Source organism: Embiotoca jacksoni, unplaced genomic scaffold, assembly GCF_022577435.1.
Source record: "Embiotoca jacksoni isolate LCO1_2020_lvr unplaced genomic scaffold, fEmbJac1.0.p SCAF_4, whole genome shotgun sequence".
Taxonomy (NCBI): domain Eukaryota; kingdom Metazoa; phylum Chordata; class Actinopteri; family Embiotocidae; genus Embiotoca; species Embiotoca jacksoni.
Window position 1 is genome coordinate 10,216,415 of NW_027185392.1, and position 21,520 is coordinate 10,237,934.

The 21,520-nt window shown below is 38.5% G+C and overlaps 1 protein-coding gene across 1 annotated transcript in view; it reads right to left on the reverse strand.

The window, feature by feature from the left end:
* usp43a (ubiquitin specific peptidase 43a) overlaps positions 1-21,520 on the reverse strand; it is a 100,539-nt gene that overhangs the window by 13,293 nt on the left and 65,726 nt on the right. The window contains exons 7-12 of the mRNA XM_069167419.1: positions 18,520-18,682; positions 15,175-15,286; positions 10,671-10,774; positions 5,524-5,601; positions 5,215-5,344; positions 3,295-3,414 (exon numbers count right to left, since the gene is read on the reverse strand). Coding sequence (XP_069023520.1) covers positions 3,295-3,414; positions 5,215-5,344; positions 5,524-5,601; positions 10,671-10,774; positions 15,175-15,286; positions 18,520-18,682 — 707 coding nt within the window. The remainder of the gene's footprint in view (positions 1-3,294; positions 3,415-5,214; positions 5,345-5,523; positions 5,602-10,670; positions 10,775-15,174; positions 15,287-18,519; positions 18,683-21,520) is intronic.

Sequence of the window (21,520 nt, forward strand, 5' to 3'; positions counted from 1 at the left end):
GAGTAATTGATTGTTTTTCTAATGGAGAGACTGAAAGAAGTTACATTGGTCAGATGTGAGAAACCGAGGCTTGGAATGAAAATTTGGAGGAAAGTGTCTGATGTGATGGCTGGGGTTTAACTTCTGGGGCCTCAGTGAGCCAAGGGTTCAGCACAGCACCTGCTAGTGAGACCACAATCAGCGCGGAGAGGCAGAGGGGTGCCAAACACTGGATGACAGTGGACTCAACCATAGCTGCCAAAGCGGTATTTGGTATGCGCAATGTTTTCTCTCTGGGTATCAAAGAGTCCGACTTTGTTTGGCAGTAGGAGTGGTCACAGCACTGACTGCCAGCTGTGGATAATTGATGGGACACAAAACAAAACAAAACAAAAATGTCTTTCTACATGCTCCCACGAATGGCATTCCTGAACTACATGCAATAAGAACTGATTAAAAATCACAATATGTTTTAATGTTCTGAATAATGAAGAGAATATTCTGTTATATATAAAAATGTGTGGCAGCTTCTGAAATAGATTACCGAAAAACATTACTGAGAAGATAAACTGTTCGTATAGTCGGGGAAAAGAAAAGCACTTCCCACAATGCAACTCAGCAGTGCCTTTCATTAGACTCATCCTACCTCCTACATGATCCTTTCTTTCAAACTCCTAACCTCTAGTGTTTAATGCAGGCTTTGTGTTAAAAACAAAAAACTTTTTTTGGGGGGGGAAATGGTTTCCCGAGCGATCAAAGACTTTATAAAAGCTCTTTTCAGAGACTGAGTAGTACCGTAGAGTTAACAGAAGTTTATGTGTGAAGCTGATGAGAAGAGTAGGTGACCTTCGCACAGCAGATATTAAGCATCTAATGTGACAACAGCAGCACCAACTTGCCGGGGTCCAACCCCCTGGGATTTTTGTTTGACCATCTCTTTCTACAGACAGAGACAACAATGTAAGCTTTATCTTGTCTGTTCCCAGTCACTTCAACTGGTTTTGCAGAGGAAAACGAAATTAATAAACTGTGTATCCCAGTCTGAATTCAAGATTATTGTAAACTCTATGGTAAATGATTCCTGCACTGATTTCTCCAAATTTTCGGAATCTTCATACATTATCACCTTGTCACCATGTTTTCAGTATTGTTTTATTCGATTACCTCGTGTTGTATCATCTGGCCTGAAACTAGTAATGCTGCCTGGTAATATAGAGGTTCAATTATGAAAAAATATTATTACTTCGTTTGTTAACATGAACAATATGGCCCAATGTCTCCCCAACATAAAGTAAAGCTAATGAAATCCATATTCTTAACCACAGTCAATATTTAGACAATATACTGTATGTTGTTAGATATGTTGGAACTTATCTATTGATAACATATCTATTGAAATATTTTCACAGCGTGACAAAAATAAAGGAACTAACATTGAAACTTTCATCAAATCTTAATGCACACGAGCAACATATCCAAACAGAAATATATGAACAGTACCTTTTGCTACTTAACATATTAATGAGAACCAAATGGTGTCCTTAAGCCTTGAGGCACAGCAAAAATGAGCTGCTGACTACATAATTGGAACATTTGTATTCACACACAAAAAAAAGAAACATGTGAGTTTGTCCTTGAATCGACAAGGAATCAAGAAATGAATGCCAACAGGAACTGAAACTTGGCTTTCCAACAATAGACTTGCAATGACACAAAACCTTTCCAGCAATATCATATTTATTTGTATTTATCTGCGTGGCCTCGAGAGACAAGCCAAGCAGGACAGCGGAGGTAGCATCATAAGCCACTGTTGCCCTGTCATGTCTGGGGTGAGAAGATACTAATGAGTTCCTTGGATCTGTTAGACTCTGTCCCGGAGAATGAGAGGGCTGTGACTGGGTATTGCAGACGGAAAGCTCTGACCATTGTTATGATTTGCAACATTACAGTTATCATTAATTTATTTATTGTTCATTTAACCAAGCAGAATATAATTTTCAACTCTACACCATAACCTCATCATGAATGTCTGCACTAATTTTCATCACGACAATATGTTGAGATATTTCTCGAGACATTTTAAATGTAGACTTGTTTGCGGCACAGCAGGAAGGATCAGGGGATCACCAAAGTCAAAGTTGGCGCAGCCAGGCTAATGGATGATATCAGTCTTGCAGAAATGTGTGTAGAGATGCTCTGCCATTCTGCCACATAATTCAGCTGCTTTTTGCTGGAGGTTTCCCAATCTTCAAATAAGGGGGCATACATCCTAAATTTCACCTGACCTGACACTCTAGGTGATTTCTGCACTGTGCTTATGTTGAAAAATTCCCCCAATTATTGAGATTAAGTATTATCTTTTCATTTCACATTTCACATATAAACTTTTATCCATGGTGCCATTGATAAATGTCATCTTCCCGATAGCTTTTGTACTTATGCAGCCCCATATCAACACACACTGATCTCCATGCTTAATGGCTGGCACTATGCAGTCTCTGTTGTACATCTGTCCAGCTTCACATGAAACATGCTAGAGCGCATCCAATCCAAAAAGAAAACATTTTAGTTTAATCTGTTCAAAGAATATGCTTCCAATATTCATCAAATTTATTGTTATGTTTGGCAAAACTTAATCTTGCAGTTTTTTGCCAATTTATTGGCAGTGGTTTTCCTCTTGGACACTGTCTAAATAATCCCTGTGCCACAACACTTACACACGTGTGTTTTTCAATGCATAGCTGCGTTAAGAACACATTTTCATTTTACTGGTAGTATGGCACGTCTGTGTGTTTCAGCTTATGTTCCATTGCCCAACAGATGCCCTGGCCTATCCTTGTGACCTTGTCCTTGTGGAAATGCAATTCCTTTACTCCTTTCTACATATTTGTTGCAATGCAGATGTCATAAGTGTATTAATTTTTTGTGCATTTAAGTTGTGTTCAATGCAGTCTATCTAACTTTTTTTTATTTTTTTTTATTTTTTTTTTATCAATAACCTTCACTTCAACTTAAAAATAACATTACTATTGTCAGGTGATACAACTTTAAATCATTTAAAAGTTTTGTGATATTGCAAAGGGGGTATACTCAGTCTTGTAAGACTGCTGTACCTGGCTCTTCAGCTGCTACATGCTCCGCTATATATTTATCAGCTAATCGCCACTACGAATGATGCCGTTCACATTACACATAGTCCTTTGATCAATTGTTAGAAGAAAAATGTTGATTAGTGCAGTTTTAAGAGATGCGTATTTTATTGCAAGATAAAGTAGGGTAGAGTCTTTACCAGGGGTCCCTTCAGAGCCCGCCTACCTGTCTGAAGCGCTTGAGATGGAGGATCAATATGTCAGGCAGTGTCCACAGGCTCATCTTCACCATGCCCTGTTGAAGCTGCTTGCAGTGAGGACACTTCCAGGCATCATCTGGCGCAAGCTAGTATCAAACACAAATAAAAACAATTATTGTATAAATGTTACATTTTATGTATAATGAAATTGCCTTCATATCAAAGCAGGTGATATTTTATTTCCTATTTATTAACTCTGTCCTGATGACATCACAGTTTTTTTTACTTGTTTAATACCATAATCAAGCTTGATTACATGAAAGCGTTTTAATATACTTGTTGTCCTACTTTAGCTTGCCTGGCTAATTATGGTGACGCTTCACATTTTGGTGTTGCTTCTCTCCAAAAAGTAGAGCACAAGATGTTGTTTAGATTATGTGTTTTTAATGTGTTCAGGAGATCAAACTGCCTCATCCCACACTGGTGTGTCATTTAACAGAACATAATTATGCAGGAGATTGGAAATATATCATAGGCTTGACAATTTTGTCTGTCTACACTAAAGTGATGCTTTATTGCACTGCCAATTCCACTGAGCACTTGAATTGATTCCTGAAACCCTATTACACTAATAACTGAAATGAGTACTTGTTCTACTAGTAAGCAGCGTGACTGCTATACCACTGTGTGTGTGTGTGTGCGCGTGTGTGTGTGTGTGTGTACTTGTACGACTCTTTAAAGAACTGTTTTTTTGTTTTGTTTTGGAATTTTAGACACTGAGAATTAAGGACATTTTGAGAGAGTGAATTCTTTTTTACAGGTCTTTCTGACACAACTTCAAAGTGTTTTCTAAGGATTAAGACCTGGTCTTAAGATCTAAAGATTTGGGTGGGAATGTATTACGTCAGAGATAGAAGATGGTACATCTCAATTCCCAAGAGAGTCCAAGCACAGAGAAAAAGCAAATCATTGGAACATACATTTTGTGAAGAGATTTCCTTTGCAATCAAGTGTCACCTGCAGTGATGACAGTAATTGATGGTGTCTGCACTGCTGGATCACAAGTTGTTAGTGGTCTGAAACAGCTATGTGGAATCTTGGTGCTTTAAAGTTGGTATTTGAACAGATGATGTAATTCATTGCTCAAATACCAAGGAAAGGGTTAATATTATTAATGTTGCTATTTTGTACCACTGTACTGTGTAACAGTAGAGTAGCCAGCAAGACAAGTCACCAAGTCATGAACTTGTAGTTGTTATATAGTATTCCAGGTAAAGAAAAGGATTTAAAAAAAAAAGAGTGGTTTTGTGTGCTGAGCTCAATGTCACCGTTTGCTAGAATAGTAGTGTATGATTACAATACCACAGCATAAAATGTTGTTTGTCACATTGTGTTATACATTGAATAAGGAATAGTCTACAAATATCTCAACTTAAAATGATCTGCATGAGTCAATAAATTGAGAATAGAAAGACTTGCTCTCAAAAACTATTTGCGAGCTTTCCCACATCCGCCATAAATGTTTAATTCAAAATATAATTTTAAGTTCATTAAATAAAAAACATGAAGATTTAAATGATCTAATCAGTGTTTGTTGCTGGGTTCACTACATGATTTCACGATTTATTTTATAACCTATACTACAATGAGAAAATAATATGAACATATGTCTTAAGAGGATCTTACACTGAATCTGAATTAAAAAAACAACAACTTTTATGCATACTTTCTAACACTATAAAATAGAAAAATAAAAGGACCAACATAAAGCTTTAAAAAAACAACCAAATGAAGATCAGTAAGTTGGCAGGAAGGGAATTGTAAATTCGTACTTTGAGCTCAGATTGCACCTGTTTTCCATGAAATTCTGAGATATGGAGGGTTGGTTTTACCAGGTAAGAACAGAAGGTTTTGTAGTTTGATAATTGTGTTGCCTTGAGTCTCACCTGTTCTTCTTTGGTATACAGCTGGAAGCACTCATCCAAGGTACAGCTATGCTGCTGAAGGTGCTGTTGCTGCTGATTCCTTACGCTCTCTGCATCCTTCACCACCTCCTCCTGGATGCTGCCAAACATACTGGACCACACACAAAGTTTATTGTTCCTATTCAGTGGCAGAATTGTGTTTACAGTGTTCGGATCAGTGTATGTTTGTGCTATTTGACAGCCACAGACTGAAAAATTGTGCATTGTTGCAGTGTTTCCATAGTTGCATATGTATACTCAACTAGAAGTCCAAGTGTACACAATGCTTACCATTCTTTAGAACTGTGCTCCCACTCGATTACAAGCTTCACGTGAGGAGGTCCCCCTGGGCCGCAGAACTTCAAAACTCTACAATACAGAAAGAGAAAGACAATGAAATTACCTTTCAAACCTACATACACATCTTGTAATATTAATTAACTGAGTGATAATGAAACAACAAACTCTTACAGACCCAGGGTCCAAGATAAAAAACAGAACAGTACTTGTAAATAGAATAAAAAGGACACGTTAAAAAGCCGGTAAAAGACAGTTGTTCCAGTGTTGCCACAGCTAAGATTGGTAGCGTGTAGTACTAAACAGTATATGTGACAAAATAATTTAATTTTCAGAATTATTTAACTGACAGATAAATTCCTACATGAGACTTCTGATTACAGCTTGTCAGTGTTGATTCCTACAGTTACAAACATTTAACTTGCTCTACACCATCTTGGCCTCTTCCGTAATACTCTCATGGTGTCATTATAAGCTACCTGAAGACTCTTTAGGCCTTCTTTTTTTATAGTTTACCCACAAGGGTGGAGTATAAACAGCGTACAATATGCTCTAAACAGAGAAATCTTCACTCCATCTGTGCACATACCAAATTTGCATGAGAGAATGTTTGAGAATTTAAAGTCACGACATTTTAGACATTTGTCCCTCTTTGGTTCTACAGATCATGACAACACTATTAAGGTATCGTATTTGATATTGTGTTATCTATTATACATAGAACATATATAAAGGAGCTGCTGGAGACCAGAACTACATGGACTAAGAATCACAAGATCATCTGCATTTATAATATGGTTCACTGTTGTATTTCCAATCAGGCATCCAGTATTTCAGGCTTTCAATTGCTGGTACAGATCATCAATACACAAATTAAAAACAATCAGACACAAAATTCCCCCTTGCCTGATGCCATTACTAACCCTAAATGGGACTGAGATGCTGCTGCCCCTTATCAGCTGCATAATGTGATGGGCGTACCAGTAGGCCAGAATTCCCACAATGTATTTTTACATCCCTCTTTGACTCACTTTAACAAGCAATTTCCTATGATTCACAAAATCAAAAGCTTGAGAAGCATCAATAAAACACATAAGAACTGATGAGTTCTTACTTCTAAATGTGTTTACAATTTCCTTTCAGGTATACAAACACAGGTCAGTGCCGTGTTTAGCCTTAAAGCCAAACTGGCTATCCGTAGACTTAATAAACTCATTTAAAAGGCCCAGCAGGATTCTTTCTAGGACTTTTGATTATATTATAATAATTATATTATAATAATTATATTGATTATTTTTGATTACTGGCTAATATCTAGGTATTAGTAGTAGTAAGTAGATACTAAGTAGTATCTAAACTGCACACTTTTCTCAGTTTTGTCTTGTCTAATGACTGGCACTGATAGTACACACAACATTGAGTGTGGTAACAGACCATGAAACAAAAATCCAGTAAAACATATGGAGGAGAAGTGATCCTCAACCTGGCATATTTAAGGTGTTCAGCTGTAATATTTTCTAAACCACATGCTTTATTATCAGCCAGCTCGTTTGTAGCTTGGTACACCTCATGTGACATAATCACTATTAAATCATCACGATCAATATTGTCCACTGTATACAGGTCACCTTTGACACCGTTGAATAAGGATGCTGTCGCCAGAAGTCAGCAATATTATCTGCCTGAGATCTGCAGTGTAAATTAGAGACATTTTGCAGAACTCTTACATCTTTTATTTATCTTGCATTCGTGCTTCTTATTCTCAAACAGGGGTCCTTGCCTGGGCCTACCTGCCATTATTATTTGTAAATAAGCAGTTCCACAGGCTTCAGCATGACACTCTACTACATATGTACTCCAGCCAGGCCTGATATTATGTATCCTATTTTTGTGCTAATAAAAGGCCTTGCGGGTGTCATTCAAAGCACTATCACTGATATCACTATCATTATATATGGATCTGTTCTGTGCATTATGTCCTTAAAATGGATATTACCACACGTGATTGGATTTCTAGGTAGATGTATATTGCATAGATGTATAAGAATAGTTGGCTAGAATGTACTCCTTTTATGTGGGTTGACCGGTCCAGTTTTACTGTGTTAGCATTGTTTCTATTCCTTGACAACACAGAAAGGTGTTTCACATTTATCGTCATAGCAAGAGGTAAGAGATCAGTTGTTTCTGCCTTATACATATTACTCATAAACCCAAGTGAGGCATGAGCATCAGCTGTACTAACACATTGGCCATGACGTAGTGTGTCAGGCCTCACTAATACAAGTATAACTATCTGCAGGAAATTGCACTTTGTATGACAAGATACTCTCTTGACAGAACTGAATCAAGTCATTGGCAAATAATGAGTTTCTGTCTGAGATACTTGCATTCATATCCCCAATGATACACAAGAGTAAGTATGATCTTCAATAACAGAATTGATGAAAGCAAGCCAGTTTAGATACTCATCCTCATCCTGATGGAATTGTGAGGGTGTATATACATTTAAGATAATAAATTCCTTCTCATAATAAGTAAAACTGCACTATAATATTGCATCATCTTAAAAAAAAAATCCTGAAACCAGAAAACCAAAGGAGGCTTAAATCTGAGTTGCTGTCATGGGGCAACTCATGAACCTTCCAATGTTTGTGCTTTTTGGCTTTATTTGATTTTACACTGATACTCACACACTGGCAGCAGGGATTACAGAGGGTGGCATCGACCACCGGTGAGACCAGGCTTCACTTTGTATATTAGAATACACATCTGATGTGGAGTCCAATGTGGTGAGAGCTGACGTGTTTGTATTTCAGAGCTTACCTTCACTGCTTCGATCTCAGGAGGAGAGATTAAAACAGCATCAGTATTCAAAAGTCAAACAGCTCTGACAGAGGAAGCTTCATTTAAGTGTTGCTGAATGCTGAGGGCGGATGAGCAGGAAGGCAACTGCAGGTTATGTAGTCGTGTTAAAATTATTATTATTTTTTTTTACTTTAAGAAGAATCTGTATTCTAGACTTTGACTTAGAAAAATATTGACTCATTCTCAGTTTCATTCTTTCTTCAAAGTATAACTCCTGTTGTTGTCTCAGTATTGTTCACTGTCAACATGTTTAATACATTATCATATGTACCAAACAACACCACTAGATGCCAGGCTTACATAACATGTCAACAAAATTGAGGGAGGTTAAAGAACTCAACATCAATATTTAAAAATAACTGGTTAAGAAACACAACATAAATTAAAATAATATATATATAAATTGAACATCAAAGCTCTTCTCACTACTGTGTCTGCCAATTAAATTCGATCTCAAAATAAATTTCTCCTGTCATTTGATCACTTAAATTAAAGGATGGCTCTCTGTGTGAGCAGCATGAAATTCAAGTCCCAGAGCAGCAGCAGGGGCTTTGAGAGGCCAAACATGGAACCGTTTCTGTAGAAGTCTATGATTATTCAAGTGGCACACTCCACACAACAATAACATGCAAACAAGCATTGATTATTTAGGAAATAGTGGTCATACAATATAAGAACAGCAGTGATTCTAAAAATCAAACTCTTAATATATTACAGAACAAGTTAAGTTAGTAAATTATACAAAATTTTAAAGGCACAGTTAAAATACAATGAAATAATATCAAATATAATTTTTAAATTGTGGTGATGGAGATTGTTGATGTGGGAAATCTCACGGTTTCTGAATATTTGACCACAAATGCCGAGAACTGTGACTGATAGTCATTTCTCATTTATTGGGATTGTTTTTTTGTGTGCTATGAAGTGGGGCATCTTTACTTCAATACAAATTTCTTCGAAATGAAAATGTGTCACACTGAGTTCAGTTGATTATCCAGAATTGCTGTTTTGTGGGCTTTGAAAGCCAAAAGCCAAATGGCATGCATCTCCTGTGTATTAGGCGGCTGTCAGAGATGGTGGTGGAGATCTAAACACCGTGAAAAATAGAATTATAGCTACCAGCATGGTCAGTAATGACTGTGCATTACAGAGCAATATGTTTTTGTGATCTGTGAGGACTGACCCTTAACGTGCAGAATGCAAAAAACAGTGATGGAAAATCCAAAATCTCTATTAGACTTCATAAACTACAGCAACAACAACATGATATAAGCATATGGAATATCATGTTTATACGAGCTGTAAAGTTGACTATGACTGACACAGATAAACTGAAGCGTGAGAAGTGAGTAAACATGTGGGAAAACGAATAACATTTAACTAATGCCATATTCTCAAAAGAAAAGTAGTTTTAGGTTTAACCATTTGTTTAAACTGAATAGTATAAACTGTATTACTACTGTAAATTCCTACAGTAAATAGCCAGGCTTCAGTGACCTAGAGGTTCTGCTCTGAGTTCTTGTCTTAATAACACAGGGTGAGTATATGGGGAATTTGCAAAGTGACATTTTGTGAATTCTGATTTGGACACTGTTCAACCAGATACCTTGAAATGCATCATGGGAGTTTTATAAACTCAAGTTGTAGTCATAAATGATCTGCTGCTTTGTCAATGAGTTTTCTGAACACATAATTATTGTATTACTGTTTCCAAGTTGTGGTGCTCTCTTTTATGTTGAATTTTTTTGTGTCTGCATAAAGTTGGCAAATTACATTTTGTACATTTTAATCGTGATGGAAGCTGCAGCAGACACGCGCGCACACACACCATTTAAATATAGTCTACCGTGGAAGATGATCTCATTACCTTGCTCCTTCACTGCAGGTCTGCAGTGATTTATAGAGATATCTTCTGTCTATGGCGACACTTTGATGCTCTTAATCACACAGGAAATAAAGCTCTTATCTTCACTGTCAAACTGATATCATTATAACCGATTCCCTGTAAGACTACCGAGGTCTGTTGGCTTCTAAAAGGATGGCAGCTTTTCGTCTAAAGTACAAGAACACCAATCTACCATGGTTGTGAAAATGTATTACTGTTATTTGTATTGCAGCTTTCCCTAGATTTAAAAGACAATTTGATGGTATTTGCATGTTGATTATGTATGAGTATGCGGGTGTGTGTAGGTATACAGAACAGTATGTTGTTTTTAATGGTGTAAGTGTACATGCCTTTGTGTTTGTGTGTGTGTGTGTCTGTCTGTCTGTCCTACCTGTCAACCGCAGGGTGGTACAGTGGTCTGCTGTCCTTTGGGGACAGAAAGCTGTAGGCTGCTGATCCTCCCACCACTCTGATCTTGAACAACACCCCACCGTTCTGCAGAAAGAGGAAAACACATTAATGCTCCTTATGGAGACAGCTGCCCCATCTTAAACCACTACCATCAGTGTAATTCCAAACTAATTCCACTTACTGTAAAAATCTAATTTAAGAGTGATTTTCCAATTTAGTGCTCATATAATTTTGAGTGAAAAGATGCAAATATAATTAAAACTGCAAGCAGTAATATGCGGGCCCTCGCACGCTGCACGTCGCGGAGCCAGCGGGTCAGGGCCTCCGGCTCCCCGACGTGCAGCACAGGAGGGAGCGCATATCGCCGCTTGAAATTTAAATTTTTTTTCTCGTTTCCTGTTGCCAACAGGGGGCGCTATGACTACGAGCGAATATTACCATAGAGGTGTCTTCAGACTGTTATCAAAGATGTAATGTTTGAGGAAGATCAGAATATGCACATAAATGTTACAGCAACTTGGAGTTTGAATTTAATTATTTAATTTAATGTAATTCAATTTAATTATTTTATTTAAATTTCATTGAGTTTTTTTTTTTATTAATTCAATGTATTTTATTTATGTTAATTCAATTACATTTTTTAAAAATTAATTTACCTTATTTTATTTATGTTAATTCAGGAGACTTTTATGTACATCTAGGTGTGATACACGTCCATTCAATTTAATTCTTTAATTTAATTCAATTCAATTATTTTATTTGAATTTCATTGAGGTTTTTTTTAATGAATTCAATCTAGGTAAATCTAGCCGCCTTGGCTGCAGTTTAGGGGGTGTTAGTGAGCCATTTGGCCATGCCCACGGGCGAGTCTACAACAATACTCCAATACTTAAATTTTCAATTTTAAGTGTCCTCACCATCAAGTCCTTACAACATTAAAAAAGAAAGTCAGTGGAAAAATTTGAAAAGTTGTCAAAAGTCTTTTAACTAATGTACTGTAGTGAGCACACGTAGTTTAATCATCAGCCAGTTTAACTTAAGCAAGATTTACCATGACCAGAGAGAGTATACCTATATACATGCATTGGCTGTGTTAAATGCAATGTAAAGTTCACCTTAGCGTGACGCAGCATCATCACCATGGTTACTTGCAGTCTAATATAGGCTTGGAAGCCATTAGAGGTAATGTAGGACAAGGATAGTATGAATGTGAATAAGTGATTTACATTAACAGAACATTTTCAAGATTTGAACTCTTGAAATTAAGTGCTGTGTAAACCGAGCAGTTCTCTAATTGGGAGCTGAATCCTGCTGGATATATACCACTGAAGTTTAACATTGAGGGCTGAGTGATTTGAGAATAGAAAGAAGAATCGGGTTGCTAATGTGTTCTTTCTGAGCACGGTGCTGTTGGAGAATAAAAGCAGCAGCAGAGCATAAAGATAAATGAGTTAGTTGGTTATTAGTCTAAAACATGAAATGAAAAACGCACTCTCTCTTTTTGTTATCATAGGCTTGAGCGAGGCTGAGAGATGGCCTTATTTGTCTGGTAAACTATAATGAAGAAGAGCAGTTAAGACCCTTCATGCTAATGAGTAATCAAACAAGAGTTTGGTCCAGTTTTTGAATGAACTTAAGAGAAGAAATTTCAAAAACAGTGAGGATGCTGGTGGTAACATTTTTTTTTACCAACTCCCATGAGCAATAAAACTATCAGGTAACACTGCCCTGAAATATTATGGACAAATATTTAAGCCAAATTAGGTAAGGACAGTTGAAACAATCCTTAGATGTTTGGAAGGCTAAAAGGCAGTTCAATTATTGTCATCAGGGCTGTGAAAGAAGAGCTCAAAGAGCATCTCAGGTTACTTTTTCTTTTTCTGAAGCCTTAGTTGCATCTTGCCAAACAAACCACCAGGTGGCACCAACCATTGTATAAAGATCAAGCTAAGCCCAAACGAATGAGTCAAAGTATTCAGACTTGCTGCCAGTCAAAGGAATGAGAATTGTAAACAGACATCTTTATTGTCAGTGCCTATTTTACTAGGAGATGACAATAAGCTAACAAGTCTTATCTTTTACAGCAGATTGAAGCTGATATGCTTTCAATGTCTTTCAATGTCTTAAATTAGCGAAATGAACAAAGCATCGACAAAAAAATTAAGTCTTGCACCCTTCCCACACAGGTGGTCTTTTCGGCTCAAAATATTGGAACAATCTACCACTGGATACTGGTTATTGTTTTCATTATGAATAAAAGGGGGATGAGGGCAAAGTCTTTGTATCTTACCAGACAGGTTTAGAGGAATTAATTATGAAAGATAGCAATCAGTAAATAATGGTTTGATATTACTCTTTCTTCTCCTCTTTTCTTATAAAGCAGAGAGCTGCTCTCTCTGGATAGGGCCACCTTGAATATTGCCTGTCACCATGCCGTTGCCCATGGCAACTCGAAGACGAGCATAGGAGACAGGGTGTGTAAAGGGGTGTACATGTCTGTGTATTCAAGGGTGTCGTGCTGTGGATTAGGGTTTACGATGCACAGACCACTTGAGTTGTGTATGGAAAAACAAATGAAGCCAAAGCGGAGCTTGTCAGGGATTGCTGTCAAAGCTTGCAGCACATACTGAGTGGAAGACAAAGTGGAGGTGAACATGCAAGCTGTCAAGATTTATGTATCATGTGAAACACTAACTTAGGAAAGTAGTAGTAATATGTCAGCTGAGAAATACATTTGAGAAAATACACTGTAAATAAATTAGTTTCACTCTTTATTTTAACATATAGTCTCTCTTCTACATCGTTAAAAGTGATGATTTGTGTTATTGTGGTTTGCGTGGGCGGTAACATAATTGAATTTACGCCTAGCACATAAAACCGTTATTAATCGCTCATAACAGGCTTCCACTGCTGGCGTGTGCGTGCACCCTATGATTAAGGTCCTCACTCCACTATTGTATGGACAATTGAAATTATTTTTTTTTTTAAATGATTTTTATGATTTTAATGATAATGCTTATCTGTCCAAACTTATAGACATGTTGGTACAAAGAACCTATAAATTCTAAAATGTTGATGGTTAACACCCGACTTAAATCCTGAGAAAAGCAATGCAATCACCACAATTTCTAGATGAGTACCATGGGGTTGTGTTCCTCACTTAGGCTGAATATTCACAGAGAATAATAATATTCATTTAATCTTAATATACATTTTCTTGTGTGTTGTGAGGTCACAGTTACCTATGACCACCAAGTTCTAATCAGTTCCTCACTGAGTGCATGTAAATGTCACTGCCAAATTAAAAAAGAAAAAATCCCCTCAAAGAAGAGATACCATTGACAAGAATGAGACCGATGGATTGGCCAGACATGAGGTCATATTGACCTTGACCTCTGACCACCAAAATCTAGTCATTTCATCTTTAAGTCCAAGTGAATGTTTGTGCCAAACTTTGAAGAAGGTTGCTTTAAAGCATTCCTGACCTAATGAATTCACAACAATGGGAAAGATGGAAGGTCCTCTGACATTTGACCACCAAAATCTAATCCATATATTGTGGAGGCCAACTGAACCTTTGTCCTAAATTTGAAGAACATCCCTCAAGGCGTTCCTGAGATATTGTATTCACAAGCATGGGTCAATGTGAGGTGACCATAGCGGTGACTTTGACCTTTGATCTGTGACCACCAAAATCTTATCAGTTCATCTTTGAGGCAAGATGAACGATTGTGCCACATTTAAAGAAATTCCCTCCAGCCGTTCCGGAGATGTAATTTTCATAACAATGGGTTGAATTGGGGTAACATTAACCTTGACCTTTGACCACCAAAATGTAATCAGTTTATCATCGTTACCAATTTGATCTTTTTGCAGTTTTAAAGAAATTTCCTCAAGGTGTTCTTGAGATATCGTGTTCCTCAGAACAACCTGAAAACATATGCCACCGGCTATGTCTATTGCAAATAAATGACTACTTTGTATGTTTTGAAAGCTTTTGAGGAAAACTACAATTCTGGTTTTATTGTGTTGGACACACGTCAGGAAGTGGTACGTTTTAGTTTCCCGAAGCAGCAAGTGTGGTTAGTTTGCAATAAATAAAAGAGGAACAGTTAGACACTTAATTGTCAGGAGCCATTGACACTTTGCTACGACATACAAATAATTACTTCCCACACAAATACAAACTTCAAAAACAACAATTATTCACTCAGCATGCTAAACAGGAAATCAATTTTGTAGTCTCAGCAGAGTAATGATTAAAAATTGATCATCATAATCACGAAAAACAAGCTTAACGATGGCCTACTTCATTGTGTGTCTGTTCTCACAACAGCTCCAAATGTGATTTAAATGCTATTTTAATCTGCTTCAGTGGAGTCCACTGTTAGAGTCACTGAGTCCACAAACCACTGAGCTGAAGAGTTGAGGACACAGAATAGAGTGGGTGACATGTTATTGGTTAGTGAGGGTGCTGGCATTACCTGAGCCTGAGATCCATTCAGCATCAGATAATAGAGCTTGCTGAGGATGCTCTGTTGCAGCTGGTCCCAGGAGATACTCCTGTCCTCAAGCATGAGGAATGGAGGCCCGAACCTGAGAGGAGAGGAGAGGTTTTTACAGTCCCTTTATTTCACTATTGCAGGGAAAACAGAAATCATTCTAAAACATCACTTGAAAAGCAAAAAATGGGAAAAGAAGGAAAATCTTCAAGTGAAAAACAAACAAAACAAAATAACCAAAATAAAGGACCAAAGATCAAATGAACAATCAATCACAATGATCAATATATTTCTCTGCTTATAAATTCACCACCAGCTCTCCACCAGTGCCCACTGGGCATAAAATGCCCCCAATAGTCCATCTGTCCCTGAAGGCCTGTATATTGTCCACCGTGTGATAGTAGGAGTGTTCCACCCTGAGTCGGGCCTTAAACAGTCCCCCCAGAACTTTCACCAGATCCTCACTACCAGTACCAGCCAGATAGGCAGCTTGGCAGAACCGGATAAAAAGTTCACCAGTGTGTGGACAACTTTCTTTTTTGTGCATCCCACTGGTCAGACAGAGTACAGCTTTCTGCAAATGCTCTCATGTGTTGTGGCAGGACAGCACAGAGCTCCTCCACAATTCTGTTTGTCAGCCTGACAGAAGTGATTTTGGCGTTCTGTCTGAAGGTGTCCAAAATGTCCCAGTTTGGTGCAGCTGGCCTCTCTGAGACTCGCTCGCAGGCTGGCAGACTGCAGCGTTTGAGTCCTTATGAAGCTGCTGAAAAAACAAAGGTTCCTCCAGCAGCCACACGTCCGTAGTCTCATCAGCTTCACGTGAGGTCTTAAAAACCTGCCATGCCTGCAGAAGAGAGCTGTAGAACAATTTCAGCCCAGCAAAGTCCACTTCCTCAGCTTGTAGGATAAAGAGCTGCTTGTCGTACCCCAATCACCCAGCTTGCCTCAGCAGTAGTCGTACAGTGTCCATCCAGCTAGGACCACAGCCATAGAGGGGCTTTTGTGCAGTCCGGAGTCTGAAAGAGGCGATCTTGGACTGGATGTGGATCAGACCCTGCCCCCCCTCTGCCACAGGCAGATATAGAGCTGCTGCACAAACCCAGTGCTGGCCAGACCAGAAAGAGTCCACGACAGACCTCTGCATCTCTGCTATGAGGCCTCCTGGTGGCATCAGAGCGGTGAGTCAAGGTAACAAAGTTATTAGCAAACAGAACTTTTCCCCTATATGACAACTGGAGCAGCAACCATTTCCATTTAGACAACCGAGCACACACCTTCTCATTAACTCCCTCGCAGTTCTTTTTCTGAAAGTCGTCAGAGCCTAAAAACACACCCAACACTTTTAATCCCCCTTTTCCCCACTGAAGACCTCCAGGCAGGCGAGGCACCATCTGATGTCTCCACTGCCCCACTAATAAGGCTTCAGATTTTGCCCAGTTTATCCATGCAGATGAAGCCCTCTCATAAAAAGACAAGGTATCCTGCAGACAAAGAACATCTCCCTGGCCCATGATAAAGACGTTTACATCATCAGCATATGCAGACACAGCGAGGGGACGGCAAAGACTGGAGGACCCAGGCAGTGACAGACCACTGAGCCGTCTTCTCAGCCTGCACAACAGAGACTCAAAAACAAGGCTGTATAGTTGCCCTGAGATAGGACAACCCGTCTTATCCCTCGCTGTACAGGGATCAGTCGACTCAGCCCAGCTCCCATTTTTACCATGCATTCAGCACCACTGTGCCTTGTGTCCACCACTGACATCTTCAAGTGACATCACGTGTGGTTATTAGGCATTGAAGCACTGATGACATACAATCTGGTTTGTCAGCTTTATTTGTCTCCTGACCTCACATGATGTCAGGACACAGCAGCATATTTACAGTAAGCAGAGTTTTTAATGACATGTTCAACAATGGCATACAGGCGTCCTCCTTGTTTTCATGGAAATTGAACTACAACATTTTAATTTGGAAGTAATTAAAAAGAGTCAAAGCCGCATTATTGCTTTTTTCTGATCATTTTCGGGACAGATGACAATGCACAGAAGGATCTCAGATATTTAAATGCAGTTGATTCTTGTGGCATGTGGACAGATGAGTCTTCAAATGTCAGATCGTGACATTATCATTCATTAGGAACATCTAAACAGTCATCCACACACAGATGTGTGTAAAGTGTGTGAGGATGAACATCAGGCTCACACACTCAGGAGCTGTAAGATCATCTCCAAAAGGGCACATGATGATTGAAACTGAACCACTGAAATAAATCTGTCTTTCCCTCTTTCAATAATTAGTTACATTTGATTGAGCACCAATAATGTTGATGGGAATTCCTCTCGGTCCCGGACATATACTGCTTGAATGCTACTACAATCCTAACCAGATACTCTCATGGACATGTCAAATGAGTACCTTCATTAAAGTAACGCTCTGTAATACAAAGCACACACCAGGTTCAGGAACATTACAGTGACTTAAAATTAGAGCAATCAACTGCAATCCTTAAAATACCACAGCCATAACCAAATGAGGAACATTATGTTGGCATCATGAATGTGTCTTTGAAGAACTGCAAGAATTGACTGACAGGTTTCCAGGACTGTGGTAAATCGATGTTTTGGGGAATTCAAACTGTAAAAACAAAATAGGTTGCTGGCTAAATGGACTTTAAAAACAGATATCAAACATTCACTAGACATATTCAACATTCTAAAATTGTCAAAACTTTACTTAAATATTCCTGCTATGAGTTTACATGTTTATTTAATTTTGCCTCAATCAGTCTACACAATATTTCACACTGCTTTCAACCCTTTTCAGAATAACACATGGCAACTAATAAAACCTCATTTTTACAGGTTAAGTGTTTCAATTTGACCACATTGTTCAACTGTGTCAGGTTTCTAAACTTCTGCTTCCAGCTGGATGGAAGCTTAAACTGAACAGGCTATGTATAACCAGCAATATATATACAGGTCAAAGTCAAACAGAAGTTAGATGTTGATGCTGAGACAGGTCTGAATGACAAATTGGGAAATAAATTAATTATTCTGTTTAGGAATGCAGACACAGTAGAGCAACAGGAAAGATGTGACTGCAAGCAAGCTCGAAAACAGTCTGACAAATGTAAGATGGCACATCCTCAAAAGCAATCTCATAAAATAAATCTGCGAGAAACTCAATCTGCAATTCACTCGATGAAGCCCTAACAGTTGAACACACTAAGTATATTATACTGAGTCAAAGAGATGTAAACCATCAATAAAATCTAAATCGACAACAAAAACAACTTTATTAAAAATTCCTCAGTTGGCAGCTCACCTGACAGCCTGCTGGCCTGATCCTGCTGTGTTGCAAATGAGAAGGAGGACCTTCGAAGAGCTACCCTGGTTCAGGTACTCAGAGGAGAGGGTGCCAGAAGGAGGTAACCTCTGGCCATCAGGTCCAGAAGTGTAGGGAGAGGAGGGGAGGCTGTGGTGATACCCTGAACAAAGCAGAAGAAGCAGGGGAAGATTTTTTTTTAAAATAAAAAATGACATACAAACAGTTTGGGTGCAATCACAGCTGTTTTTTTGCAAGCAAGCAGTTTGAAAAACAATCATACTTGTGAACCTGGTTTTAACAGTTTTATATATATATATATATATATATATATATATGTATATATAAAAAATTCAAATCAATATAAGTATATTAAAATTATACTTATTCATAAATATGTAAAAAAAAAAAAAAGCCAGACGAGGCCAAACTGTTTTGATGAGCCTTGTAGTTCTTGCAGTCCTGCAAGTTTGCAATTATACAGATCAGTTATTGCAACATGTCAGGATCTGCCAGCTCTGGATTCCATGATCCCTTTTCTTTCCACTCCCCTTTTATCCTTGCATATCCTGTCAATCTGTGGGTGTGTTCAAATAGTCCAAAAATTACCTCCCAAGTCCTGCCCTAAGCTCAATTTTTTGACCTCATGGGAAAACGTCATGAGGTCAAGGAAAGATGAGAAGGAGAATTCATAAGGACTTCATAAGGAAAAGAGAACCGCCGTGTTCAACATGACGTGACCTGGCCGGTGAAGATGAAGAAGAACTACAAAAAGCATCTTAGACACTTTGTCCCATGTGTATCACCGTGTTGTTTCACGCAGGCTGTATAAACGTGGACATCTTCACTCAAAAAGTCACAAAACACAATTACAGGCTCCAAATAAATGAATACACTTAATCAGCTCAGATTTGCTGTGTGTGCAGCTGATAATCATTTTATTCGAACAGTTCTTTTATGATTCCCTAAACAATGAGTTATTTGTTCATGTGAAACGTTATTGATCACAGAGGTCACATTAGTTATGGGAGCGCATCTATAGGCTACGCAAAATAATACGCAGACATCCTGCTGTGAGACTGAAACCGGAATCTCTACATAATAAATCACTTGACATGACAGGAAAACATGTCGGACTTTAGCAAACAGATCAGACTTTTACAAAGAGTAAAATAAAAATATCCCAACAGCTGTCATTAATACTCACTGTGAGGACGAATGCTGTGGATCAATAATTTACGTGCAGCTGATAAACTGTGAGTCTGTAAGACAGCTCACCTGTCTGACATGAAAAAAATGTATTCATATCGTCATTAAGCCTCCCGTTAGATCCATCTGATCTCTGTCGGGTGAATTCATTAATGAAGTTACTGATGTTGTTACTCGTGCGTAAATGCGCACAGCTGTTTGTGGAGACGCTCGTATGGATCCTGCTGCTGAAGCTATGAAGTTATAGGTCGGCTTGTTTAATAAACTCAGAGGAAAGAGCCCTACAAACAGCTGCAAGCAGCAAACTAAACTTAGTAAAGCTGTGTTTTTATGGACATTTCTGTTTGTAAAAATTTGAAATTGGAGAGCAACAAAGCTGTAAGAAAGCAATGTGACAGAATCTAAACTGGACATACATGTTTATCGACATAAATTCTAATTATATGAGCATCACATTTCAAGTGTCAAATGTACAACTGCACATATCATCATCCCTGGACAGACAAGTGACGTGTTGCAATAAATGTTGCGGCCGCAAGGAATTGTGGTCTCCTATCCTTTCACATAGGATGGTCCGGTGTATCCAATGCTGAAGGAGATAAGATAGGAAGCATTGAAGCTCCTTTCATAAGCATTTGAAGAATTCAAACAGCTCTTTATATGGCTGCCACTTATTTACTTCACATCACTCATTTAGGAACCTTCCTAAGCAAATTGGACTATTGTGTCTGTTCATGTTGTCTGACTGCTCGGCGCTGAGCTCCTCCCTCTGCAGATTACTCATGCAATCCACCTGCTGTTGATCACCTGCCATACACCTGGACTCAATCAGCCCATCTACCTCCTCCTGCTGCTTAAATACCCCAGACCTGGAACTGCTCAGCACCAGATTGTCAAGTTTCCTGCAGTGGTAATGCTGATTGGCCGATTAGTATGGAAAAGTAATTCTAAACTCCTGAAAACTCTGTTCCTGACTCCTCTGTGTTCTGTGTTTAGTTGACCTGCCTGCCTGCCTGCCTGCCATCGGTCTCCGGTGAGCCTGCTGTGGTGCCTGCTGGAGTTGAGCAGACTAGCCAAGCTGAGCTTCCTGCTACCCTCCCCGACACCACTGGGCTCTCACCACCTCAACTGAACAAAGAATTTCCACCGGATCAAGCCATCCCTACAAACTCTTCACTGCAATAAAACACTTTGATTATCATCTGTCTTGCATTTGGGTCCAGTTTTGTCTGCCTACCTAACACATGTAGTGATGCCAACATCATTAAGATGTGTGGACATTAGTTTTACTCAAACTCAGGTTGGGTTTCATACTGCAGTTTTAGAAAAGCATTAGATAACAAATAGAAGAAAAGCTATTACATACCTACTGCCGGGAGTGTGTTTTCCCATTTCAGAACTGTAAAAGTTATGTTAAAGCTTAGATTCAGAAATTCAGGTCAAGAAACAGACATATTTTCAGGCAGAAAGCTGGCAATTGTCCAACCTTTGCCAGATTCTTCTATAATATTGTTGTTCATCTTCCAAGCTTATTAAATTAAGCTGGAAGGCAGGAAATGAACTGAACTGAAATGGACCAGGGCTACAAAACAGCTTTGGGTGCCAAAAAAGAGGAATTGCAATGCAAACATTACCATCTAATGTGACATGTTTACACTCTGTTTCTGAAAACATTTAAAAAAAAAAAATTCCAATATGGTAGAAGGGCCCTGTACCCGAGGAGCTGGAAGAAAAATTGCATCTGCTACCGCACGCACTTACACACAACAAAAACATGCTGTTGTGATTAATA